At 55.2% G+C, this 12,115-nt stretch overlaps 1 protein-coding gene across 3 annotated transcripts in view; it reads left to right on the top strand.

The window, feature by feature from the left end:
• Positions 1-12,115, top strand: part of CDH22 (cadherin 22) — an 86,032-nt gene that overhangs the window by 26,876 nt on the left and 47,041 nt on the right. For all 3 annotated transcript variants that reach the window (XM_055722923.1, XM_055722922.1, XM_055722924.1), the window contains 2 exons: positions 656-1,620; positions 6,577-6,871. In XM_055722923.1, the coding sequence (XP_055578898.1) occupies positions 1,396-1,620; positions 6,577-6,871 (520 nt within the window). In that variant the 5' untranslated portion in view covers positions 656-1,395. The remainder of the gene's footprint in view (positions 1-655; positions 1,621-6,576; positions 6,872-12,115) is intronic.

The following is a 12,115-nucleotide window of genomic DNA, read 5'->3' as shown; positions in this document are numbered from 1 at the left end:
GGCTACAGGTCTCATCTCTTTGTCCATAACGCCTTGCCGGATGGCTTGAAGCTTACTCCAGAGGCCTTCTTTAAGCTGTTAGCTTTAAAGTCAGCCAGGTGATGAGTCCTTGAACAGATGCTTTTCTCCTAGCCCATGGCTGCAGAAGTGAGATGACGGGAAAACTTCTGCTAGGAAGACTAGCAGCAGTGGCCGAACAGCCAGCAGCTCCTGCTGTCAATTGCTGGCATCCTCCAGCATGAGCATTGTCTGTGCAGGACTGGTGTGGTCTGGCCCTGTGCAGGCAGCAGCAGCTGTGCAGTGCTGGGGGTGCTGCCTACACGTCTGCCACCAGTGTGGGCAGCGGTAGCACCCTGCCAGAAGAAGACCTCACTCCCCTCGGCAACCAGGGCAGTGTGGGGAAGAGGTGCCCTCAACAGTGGGGCTTCTTGGTCTGGGAGTCCCTGTTGGAGCAGCTGTCTGTAGTCATGGCAGACCTGCAGCTCTCTGCCCTCCCTTCCAGGGTACCTGCTCTAGCAGGACCTGTGGGACTGGGCTCTGCTGAGGGGCACCTGGGGCAGGGCAGGGTGGGAGATACTGACCAGGGCTGCAGGGGCAGCTGGGGGGGCATGGAGCCCCGTGCTCACACCAGCACTGACACCTTGGCCTTTTCCAGGCTCCTGGGGATGCTGCCGGCTGCCCTGCACCTCCCTGCATGAGCCAGCAGAGGATGGAAGTGACCGGCATCAGCTGGGCAAAGGACCCTTCGCCAGGTGCTGGGATGTCACCCCCCTGAAGATGGGAGTTACAAATGGGCTTGTGAACTGCATGTGTGGCCCAGGCACCTGCGCTGCCAGACCCATCGCACAGTAGTCCAGGGCCACCGCAGGACAGGCAGTCGCTGGCTGCAGCAGCTCATCCTGTTAACTCCTCTGTGAAACCGTACGTGAAGAAGTTTCCCTTTGCTTCGTGTGAACGACTGTGGCGGCTGCCTGTGCCCCGTGTGCTGCTGCAGAGCCCCCCGCCCACTGCTGGGCTGGGCAGCGGGCTGTACGTGACCCCACTCCCCAGCAAGACCGGCAGCAGCCGAGCACGGAGCTGTGCAGCTCTGTCCTCGGGGACAAATGCCAGCTGCCAGACTCTTCTCTGGAGACCCAGGAGCAACTTGCAAGGCACCAGCACTGATTGCTCCTGCGATAGCAGCGGCCGGTCCAGGACGCCTGTTGTCACAGATGTGACTCCAGCCTGCTGGGACAGGAGTGCTCCAGCTACAAACACAGCATGTGGGAGGGATGGGGATGCTCTGCATTAACTGGTGAGCCCCATGCTGCTAGTGTGGACTTTCCTCCTCCTCTTCCCTAAAGGATGCTAGTTGTCTGCCCAAAAGCTACTGCTCATGCAGCCTCATAGAGCGCAATGGCAAGGGGTCTGCAGGGCTTCTTGTGGACCATGCTGCTGCTGTTCTGCGCCATCCAGGAGCTGGGGGCCTGGGCCATGCACACTGCGGTGGAGGGCCCGGCCCTTGGGCAGCCGGGGGACCCTGCACTGCTGGCCAGCGGGCGCGTGAAGCGTGGCTGGGTCTGGAATCAATTCTTTGTGGTGGAGGAGTACACAGGCACGGAGCCGCTGTATGTGGGGAAGGTAAGGTAACCCTATGTCTCCATGGGGCTGACCAAGCCAGTGGTAGAGCAGGGCATGCTGGCAGCAGCGTTGAGCCTAGCAGGGGAGAGAGGGCCTGCATGAGGGTTGCTCATGGGGGCCTGGCTAGGGAAGTACTGCATGGACTGGGATAGCAGGAGCCCAGTCCCTGCTGAGGGTGGTGAGGTTAATGTGCTCCCACAGACTCTGGGGCAGAAGCACATTGAAATTCAGATTGATGTTCTTCTAGTTGTGTGCTGGGTTCCCATGGTGTTCAGGTTGGGTGCAAGAGGGGGTGCAGCTCTGGGTGTTGTACTGGGGAAGGCTCAGCCCCATCTCTGGGAGGACCTGCTGGGCAGCAGCAGGTGTGCAGGCTGGGCTGGCAGGGCAGGCATCTGTTCGTGCTGGTCCCTGCCACATCTGAGGAGCCAAAGTGCTGCCATAGCACCAAGGTGCAACCCTGAATTCCTGAAGATGGTCCATCCCTGGCCCTATGGCCCTCTCAACATGGGGATAATATGCTGGGTTTTGGTTTGGGGCCCCTCCCTGTGGCTCCCTCCTGGTCCTGGAAGGACTGTGCTCTGTCCTGCAGGTTGCAGTGGCTCTTTCCTAGCTAGTTACCTCTGCAGGCTGGGGCTGGCAGAGGAGAATGTCCCACTCTAGCTGTGGTACAGAAACCCTGCTCATTTGTGGCCAGAGCAAGATTGTTGCAGGATTTATGTATCTCAGGCGGGCCTGCACAGCATGGTGTAGAAGGTGCTTGGGGTGAGCAGGCAAGGCTTGGAGGGACCCTGAGGGCCAGCACTGGTGATAGAGCTTTCCTGAGCCTTGCCAGGAGCTATGCCCATCAGGCCTGTATTGTGGGCACTCCTGAGTGCCCGCTGGGAGCTGCACTGTGTTGCTGTGCTGCTCCCAGGGATGGATCCATGCTGGGCTTTGCACAGGCAGTGGCATCAATGAGCTTCTAGGGAGAGGCGCTGGGAGGTTTTGGGCTTGCTGTGACCACTGTGTCCTTCTGTGCTGTGAGAAGATGCAATAGTGCGCACGGGAGCGCTGGTCCACCGGTGCTGGAAAAGCCCTGATCTCCCTCGGGCAGTCTCCCTTCTCTGCAAGGGGGTGGCTGCTTGTGCTGTCCTAGCTCTTGCCATTGCTCGTGTCCCCTTCGGAGAGGAGCGCTGGCAAACCTGGAGCTGCTGCAGAGAACAGTGCCTTGCTGGGCAGGGCTGCGCCTGTCCTCGGGAACCTGCTGGTGTGTGACACCCACCCCCCCCCGGCGAGAGGAGGGGGCACAGGGGCCTCTGCTCCCTCCACTCCCGGTGTCCTGCGGCCGAAGGAGCATTTGGCCTTGGGGCTGCTGGGCTTTGTCTTTTTCTGGGAGCTGTGGAGAAGCTGCCCTGTGGCTCCCAACGTGTTGGAAGGATGTTCCCGGTACACCGATGAAGGGAGTGCGGGCTGTTAGGACCAGTCAGCGGAGCATTGCTGCAAGCCCGCTGGAGCTGCCCCTGTGGGGGCACGGGCTCTCCCCAAAGGAAAATGCCCAAGAGCTCATGCAGCAGGGCTGTCTGATGGCCTCGGCTGTCTGGTCATGAGTCTGGAGGAGACTTGAAAATGGGCTTCTTGGCTAGGGGCCAGCTGGGATTTCAGTGGTGATTTGTGTCCATTTCAGCAGACACTCAAAAGCTGCACTCCTCTGCCACGGCACTCGATGCAGTTACAGCTAATTCACAGCTCCCCTGGGAAGCGACTCGAAGCATCAGGCCCTGTCAGACTCCCGAGGTAGCCTAGCAACTGCCTCATCTCCAAAACGAACCCGGGAACCTACAACTAACCCGTTTTACAGCCCCTTTCCACATCATTCACTGCATCACCCACCCCGCTCAAAATAAGCAGCCAGCCTGCACTGAAATCCCTTCCCGGTGAATATTGCTCCCCGGGGCTGGGAGAAGGTGGGGTGCCTGCCTGGAGTGGCCAGGGCTGGGGTGGCCCGTGGCCCACCAGGAGCGTGTGCCAGCCCTCCCAGCACGGCTGTGGGTCCAGGAGCCTTACTGTGCCGGGGCCGCGGCTCCCTGCAGCGTAGCCAGGGCCTGCCCCTCGCCTCTTGCACACCTACGTCTGCTTTTCAAAGGGCTGATACCATTTCCATAAAGTCTGGGTTCTCTAGCTAATCCTTCTTCTGAACTGTAATTTCCCCTGAGGCTGCTGTCAGTTTGATGTGGATTTCTTTGGGTTTTTTAAATAGAATTATGGGGTCAGCACTAGTTACAAACTTCTGCATGTGGACAGATCTATTTTAGATAGAGGAGAGGATTAAAGGGAAAAAAGCAGATTTAATTAAGTTGCTAATATTTAAAGAAAATTGATGAACTCAGGCTTGGAGCAAACAGTGCGCCTTTATTATGGGCTAGTTTTTATTTGATTTTCTTTATTTCCCAGCCTCAGAGTCATTTTTTATTTGTGTATCTGTGCTTTCTGTTTAATTGCTTTTAATAAGGAATGTGCACCTCTGTTCACATTTAATTTTGATTTAATTATTAGTAAGTAATTAATGGCTTTGTAAAATTCCTGGTTGTAGACTTTTAGGACAAGGAAACTATTTTCCTGTTTAGCAAATCAAACAGATCAGCCTTTCGTCCACATTCCAGGCGGCCCTGGCTCCTGCGGACACCCTTGTCCCTGGCTGGCAGGGCTGAGTGGCGGGCGCGGGTCCCCTCTGCTCCTGGGGCACAGGGCTGCGGGCAGCCCCTGTTCTGGAGGGAGCTTGGGGGGAGGCACAGTGGGTCCCAGGGCCAGCACGGGACTGACCATGCTGGGGCTGCCCAGCTTCACTGGCCTGCCGTGCCTGGCGGTGATGCAGGTCCCTGGCTGCGTGGGAGCGTGGTGCTCCCTGAGCCTGCCGCTGCAGTGGTGAGACTGGGCAGGAGGGAGCATCCCTGGGATGTGCTCTGGGCCTGTGGCATCTCCCCTCAGATGTCTGTAGCCTGTTAACTGGCCCTCCCCCATTAGTTGTTGTTTAGCCAAGCAGCACAGATTTAGTTCTTTTAATCTTCCCTTGTAAATCAATCTGTACAGCCCCTTGAGCCCAGGCTCCATTTTTCTTCCTAGCATTCCAGTTTGCAAGGATGCTGGTGGCTGCTCTGAGCAGGCAGCGATGAGCAAATATGTAAAGAGGATGTGCTGAGAGCTCAGCGTGGTTCTGGGAAGAGGTGCTGGGTGGTTTATCTCTGGCCTAATTATGAATCATGAACCTGGTGTTCAGCAGAAAACCACAGATTTCTGTTACCTGCGCTGTACAGATGAGGTGCACCTTTTCCATTTTGAAAAGCTTGATCTGTAGGGGAGCAGTAGTGAACATCAGGGAGAGGACTATGAAGTGGAGGGGGCAGCAAGCTCCCCAGCAGGCAGCAGGGAGAGCTGGGGCGGGATGGTCCTGCAGACCATCCCTGCAGGGCTCTCCGAGAGGTGCTGCCCCAGCAGGTCTGTGGCCAAGCCACTGTGGCGGTCCCACAGCACTGCTGGGCTCGCAGTCCTGTTTGCTAGCTGATTGAAGGTCTCCTTCCCAGGCAAGCCTTGGGAGATGTTTCAACATGGGCAGTAATATGTGAATGTCATGTAAAATGCATTGAATTGTCTAATGCATGGGCCCCTCACTCATGAAATAAATACATAAACTGTATCTAACAAGACAAATATAATGAAGGCATCATAAAAAAGAGGCAGCTCTGGTATAAATTCTTGCTGGTAGAGCTGTGTGTCTGAAAGGTGGATTATAGAACTGTAGTTTGGAAGATTGAATGGCCCATAAACATTTTCATATTTCATTAGGCAATTAATGGATGGCACTTTTCTTTTTCTTGGGGAGCGGGGGGGGATGATGACATGATTTTGCTGATTCTAAGCAGAAATTGTAGGAAGCAAATGAAAGCAGCTGATGAAACCTTTCCGGGGGCCTGTCCTGTTATGGATTGCCCCAATTAATGCCCATGCTGCTCTCTGTCAAGATGCATTCTGCCTGTCCAGTTACTGTTAATAGATTTCTCATAAGTGGCTGGATTGTAAAAACCTCATAACTCAGTTTAATGCCACCAATAAAATTATCTCTGGACATCTGGCCTGGATTCCAGTCAGCTTCTTGTCCGTGGGGAGCTGCTGTTTACCCTTTCTTTTCCTAACTTCAAACATTGTCTTAATTAGAAAATGGAGCAGAGATTGCCTACAAAAGCATCTTCCACAGGCTCTGTTTTTCATCCTCAACATAGGCATGACTTGCCACATTCTCCTGCAGGCTTTGCTCAGGTGAGGGCTCTGGGTGTGATGTTGTGATGGGTTGACCACCCACCACCACCACCCACCCCCATCACCTTGTCATGTAAACACAATACAGATGTGCAGCAAGTGTTTTGAACTCTCGGGCAGGGAGACTTGCTAGCACCAACTGCCCAGAGAACAGAGGGTGGCTGTGGCTGGGCAGAGCAGGCAGATGAGGATGGGCTTTGGGCAGCCGGCTGGGTGGATGAGGACAGATGCTGCCTTTACACCCTGATCTGCTGTGCAGCTTGGGAGATGTGATCCCAGACTGCCAGGGTCCTGGATCCTTGCCCACAGGGAAGCCTCTTCTGGAGTGGTGTTGAGTTGTTCTTCCCTTTTCCATCATCTCCTAACTGCACAGTGGTGGGGTTTGTGCCCTGTGGTGTGGGTGGGTACTGGCAGGATTTGCGATCGGCTGAGCATATGGTGGCATAGGCAGGACCAAAGTTCCAGTTTACTGGGACTTCCTCCACACACAGGCATCATTTGGTGCTCTGTGCCGCTCTCCTATCCAGCAGTAGCAGAAGGAGTAGATGGGGCATCACACAGGGACCATGGGCACCTTGTGCAGGGGTTTTACACCCATGCGGTCTCATCGAGGGGGCACAAGCAGGGCCCCAGCCTGCTCCCACCCTCTCCCTCTTTCCCTGGCAGATCCACTCGGACTCGGATGAGGGGGACGGCTCCATCAAGTACACTATCTCCGGGGAGGGCGCAGGGACTATCTTCCTCATCGATGAGATCACAGGTGACATCCATGCCACCGAGCGCCTGGACCGAGAGCAGAAAACCTTCTATACCCTGAGGGCTCAGGCCCGTGACCGGCAGACGGACCAGCTGCTGGAGCCTGAGTCAGAGTTCATCATCAAGGTGCAGGACATCAACGACAGTGAGCCACGCTTCCTGGAGGGGCCCTACATCGGCAGTGTGGCTGAGCTGTCCCCCATCGGTAGGTCTTCTGGGTGGGAGGAGGTGGGTTGGGAAACCTGCACCTCTCTCCTGTCAAACCTTGAGCCTGCTGTACCCTGCAAAACCGCCTGCAAATCCCAGGGATTCCAGCTGAGACCAGAGCTAGGGAGCCAGAAGAGAAAAATAAGGTGGCTTAAGGAAAACAAGTGAATAAATCCTCTGAGCTGATTGCCAGCCTGTGGCAGTCTCAGCTCTAAGCTGTGCCCTGGAGACAGGTCATGGTGGTGCCAGATGCCTGCTGTGCACTTACCCTGGTTTCACACAGCTCCCTGGCTCCCAAACACAGGGGGCAGGGGTGGGGGGCACAGCCCCTGGCATGCCAAGGGGCTCGCGGCTGCCTGTGGGTCAGATTAGCCTGAGTGATGTTTCTCCCTCCCTGGCTGCCTGTGCCCCAGCCCCTCCTCAGGCCATCCTCTGTGTGCTGCTCTCCAGAGCCCCTTGGCTGCCCAGCCGTCCCCTTTGCATCCCCATGCAGCCATGTCCGCAGTGCTGCCAAGCCCCTCTCACCCAGCTCCCAACCTTCCTCTGAGGGGCCAGGCATTTTTGGTGGAGATAAGGAAATTCATGTCCCCTGTGACAGCAGCGTGGCTTCCCCATGTTACTGTTAGCCTGCCCATCCTCTTGCCACCAGGCATCCCTTAAGTCCATTGGTGATGAGCCTCACTGAAGTGCTGAGGGCCAGGCTGGGATGTGTGCTGCCGAGCTGCATGAGTCCATCCCCGCAGGGGTGGCAGAGCAGGGCAGTGAGCTTCACACTCACCTGAGTGTCAGGAGGGGTACAGGGAGGTGATGCATGAGCTGCAGTATTGCTGCCCTTCCTGCGCTGGCCCGATGATGGGTTCCCATGGTGCTGAGCACAGCTTTGAGTCCAGAGAGAGCGACTGCCTTGCTTGCACTGCCCAGAATGCCACACTGTTCCCATCCACGTCAGGCTATCTGTTATCCCCCATTGACTAGCCAGAGCGCAGAGCAGGCTGCGCATGTTGGCAAGCACTGCAGACGGGGCACTATAAATCACTGTTCTCCAAAGGCTGCATCAAGATAGAAGACAGCCTGCGAAAGACTGACTGACATCAAAGATAAGGCAGGTACCCAACACTGTCAGCAAGGGATGAGTCAGCAAGGGGGAGAGCGACAGTGCCAGAAAGGCAGAGAGTGTCGGGAGGGAGGGCGCCGGCGGGGGGGGGCAGGGCTGGGGGAGCGCACGAGGGGCTCAGCAGGTCGGGAGAACTGCCGTGTCCTGCTGTGCTCATGCAGGAAGGTCTGCCTGAAGAGGCATCCCGGAAACAGAGCACAGGGGATGGTGCTTGGGTCTGTGCTGCCTCAGGACAGAGCTCTGGCTCTCCACGGTAACGCGCAGCTATCACGAGGCTGGTGCATGGCCTGCAGCAGGTACAGATGTGCAGGAAGCACCCACACCAGAGGAGCTGCTGCTGCCTGGATTTCTGTTGGGTGGAGAACCAAGCTCTCCTGAGGCATCCCAGGCTCTCCTTCCTCTTCCATTTACCTGCACAAATACTTCCCTGAGTCAGAGAGTGACCCCTTGAACTACAGCCATGTGCTCCTGGAGAAATAAAAGACAGCATGTAGGCAGCAAAGCAGGAGGCATCCTGTTCCCAAAGGGAAGAAAGAAATTAAATTAATCTATCTTGCTTGAACAAGATTTAAAAAGGAAGGAATTCTCGACTCTAAGTATTAGACAAGTATCCCAGTTCTTTGAAAATCACTAACAATTATGGAGCTGCCTGATCAGACTGATGTGAACAAGACATATCAAAGGAGACAGTTTCTATGCGAAATTGGAGATCAGAGGGAGAAAGAAACACGGTTTCACAACATGAAAGGAGGCGATTCCTGCAAATTAAAATACTCAAAAGTTAAAAGCACAGAGAAGTGCTGTGAACGGTGTGGGCTGTGCTTCCAAGCTGCATGCTCCAAGATGTTCTGCTTACCAGGTTGAGGTCTGTCTGCCTGCGACAACCTTGGAGCTTTCTGTAGCCTGGCCAACCCAGGGAGCACAAGGGCTCCTCAGTAGCAGCCCAGCCCTGGAGATGGCCCAGCTAACAGGGCAAGGAGAGCTTCACACTGTGTCTTCAAGTGGTGCTGCCACATGGTCCCCTGCAGTATGAATGCAGCGCTGCAAGGCCCCAGCTCCCCCCGCCGAGTTCTTCCTCATTGTACCAGTGCTTTGCCCAGGAACAGGCAGCATGAAGGAGACGATGGACACATCCTGTGAAAGCATGAACAAGCCAGCCTGAGAAGCAGCTTTTCTGCTCAACCCTCTGGGGTTCAGCAGCTGCCCTGCTCCTCCACTGTGGCCCTGGTGTGGACACAGAGGGAGATGGGGGCTGGTTCATGGACCTGGTGTGTGTGAAGTTATGCTCCAGCAGCTGTAGGAAGGGCTGAGGATGAAGGACACAGGATGCTGCCTGGGCCAGGCAGGTAATGTTCAGGAGTTTCTTATGGGAAATGCCCTGCCAGGACCTGTTTGTGTGGGAGTGCTCCTTTTGTGCTCAGGTACAGCTGTGATTGTGGCTTTTTCACGGTTGGTATCAGTAGCGATGTTTGCTGTCTCTGAGCCGGACAGACAATCTCCCCTAGACCTGATGAGTATTTTCATAAGAGTGAATGGGGAGCATGCCTTGCTGCCTTCCTGAATGTGAATGGAGGTGATCCTCTTACTGGCCAAGCAGAGGCAGGAAGGCTGGGCAGCTTGGGGAGAGCTCAGATTGCCTACTAATACATCAAGTTCAAGGTCAAACCCTGGGACCTGCTGGAGAATATGCCTACTCTTGGCTCCGTTTGGGTGCAGACATTTTCCCTATCACCAGTGGTTTTGGTTCGGCTGTGCTCTCTGCTGGGGAAGGGGCTGGGATGGGGCCACCCCAGGGACAGGGCTATTCCTTGGCCTGGAGCTTGTTTACAGGGAGTTGCTCATTCCCTGTGTCTGCTGCTCTGACAGCCTTTGCTCTGTGGCCCAGCCTGAAAAGTCAAGGGTGACCCCCTTCTTCCTTTTCTCACACTCCTGCCTTCCCAGACCTCGCTGAGGTTTGTGCTTGGGGCTGCCCAAGTGTGTGGTTTTTCTTCTCACTCACAGCAGCTCTCGGCCACAGCTCTCTCTGCTCCCTGCCAAAAGCATAGTCCCAGCTCCCAAAGGTGGGTACCTTCCTGGGGCATAAAGAGGAATAAAACAAATACGGTCAGATCCGCTCCATGACAGCAGGAGCAGATCAAAGGACATTATTTGCATAATGAAGGAGTACTAATTGGGAGGGAAAGTAATTTGATTTCCTAGCGTCTGAGAGGGAATAACAAATGAGAACAGCACAAACTCTCACAGAGTAGTTGGGAGTGCTTTGCAGTGCACTGGCCCCTTGCTCTGTGCTGGGGCCAGGGCAGCACGTTTTGGCAGTGACAGCATATGTGCTGCTTGAGACTAAGAATAAGTCAGGGAGGACTAAAGGTGTCTCTGTTCCAGGATCTTGTCTTGAACAGTGGGCAAAGTGGATGCTTACAGAGGAACGGCGCACACACAGTATGTGTGATGCTCTTCTTAATACTTTCCCAGCCAGCGACCAGTTTCAGCTGGGGAATTTCTTCAGCTGTGTATGGTTTCTGTGGGTTTAGTCAACTTCAGTGTCTGTCTTCCATGAACTCATCCGGACTCAATGTAAACCTCTGCAAAGGGAAAGTGAGTTGCTATTGCTATCTGGTGGATCAAAAATGGCAGATGCAAGATGGTCAGGAAAGTGAGGCCAGAGTCTGGGATTTGTAAGGGGCAGAGGTGGTGCTTTGAGCTAACCCCAGCCCATGGAGCTAGGCTGAGCATGTGTTATGCCCATGGAGAGGTCAGCGGTTTCCACCTAAGGCTGGCACTGAGCTCCTGCACTTGGAAGAAGCACATTCAAAATGGAAACTGACCCAACAGTTTTGCCTGGCCCCCCTTGGCGTGGCAGGACTAGCTGCAAGAGCGGGCTTCAAATGATTTATCTTTAGAAACCTCATCTGGCCTGAGGCTGCTGGGGCATCAGGAGAAACGGGGCAGCTGCTAAGGGCTGTTTTGGAGGCGGCAGGGCACAGAGCCATTGAATGCCGCTGTCGGGGTGTGGAGGAGCCAGGTTTGACCTGGTGCTGTGTGAGTCTGGCAGGGGGGCAGCAGTGGGGCCGAGGGCTCTTCCTGCTGAGCCTCCCCAGAAGGAGCAGGGCCTCACCCTGCCTCAGGGCTGGCAGCAGCTGCTGGAGACAAGGCACTGGGTCCACCTGGGCTGAGGAAGGCAGGGGCTAGTGGTGCTGCCTGGCAGCGTTGTCACTAACACCCCCTCTGCCTACTGCCAGGTCAGGACAGCCAGCTGCCACGCACGCACATGGGCCAGCCAAGGAGCAATCTGTCTGTAGGATGGGGTCCGAGCAGCAAACCCTCGTGCAGCCCTACTGCTGTCTTGTCACCTCAAGAAGAAACTGTGGGCTCAGAGCTCGCAGGGTGCTCTGTGCTGTCGCCTGATGCTTGGCCTCTGTGTGGGCACCCCAGTGCAGATCACTCCAAAATGCCCAAGCTGAGTACCTAGTACCAAAGGAAGAGACCTGCAGCTGCAGAAGGAGGTAGGATGGGACCCAGCCAACAGCCTGGGAACTGCAGGAGCTTCACCTTGTAACAGGAGATGCTAAAATTAGCTGTATTTTAGGCTCCCTTCCTGAGTATCCTGGGGTGTGCTTAACAGCTGTCTGTCACACACAAGCACGAGCCCAAATCCAGCACACCATGAGTGCCTCCTGCAAGACAACTCTGGTGGTTGCACAGAGTGGGTGCTGCAGCCTAGTGCGTGCTTCTGGGCAGTTTGGGGAGCATGCAGAGCCTGGAGTGAGGGACATGCTAGGAAATGTGCACCCTTTCATCAGAGCATCACTCCTCCCTTGGTGCATTTTACTGTCCTTATTTCTGCGAGGCACCAAATCCAGATTTGAGACGATTTGGCTATACAGACAGAAACTTGGGGTCAAGCCCTAACTCTAGCACAAAGCTGGCTGAAGGCAGAAGTGATTATTGTAAAGAGAAATTGCTTAATCTCCATGCTGGAAGCAGAGAAAAATACTTTGTTTAACATACAGCTAGAACATTTGTAGGCAGGGTTTGTGTTTTGGTTTTTTTTCTTTCCCTTGATAGAAAGTGCTCAAAACACTTGTGTGCATCTGGAAGCTGCTGGGGCAGCAAGTAGCTGGGGTGTGC

The sequence above is a fragment of the Falco cherrug genome, chromosome 10 (genome assembly GCF_023634085.1).
Source record: "Falco cherrug isolate bFalChe1 chromosome 10, bFalChe1.pri, whole genome shotgun sequence".
NCBI lineage: Eukaryota > Metazoa > Chordata > Aves > Falconiformes > Falconidae > Falco > Falco cherrug.
This window is presented reverse-complemented; position numbering and strand designations above follow the sequence as displayed.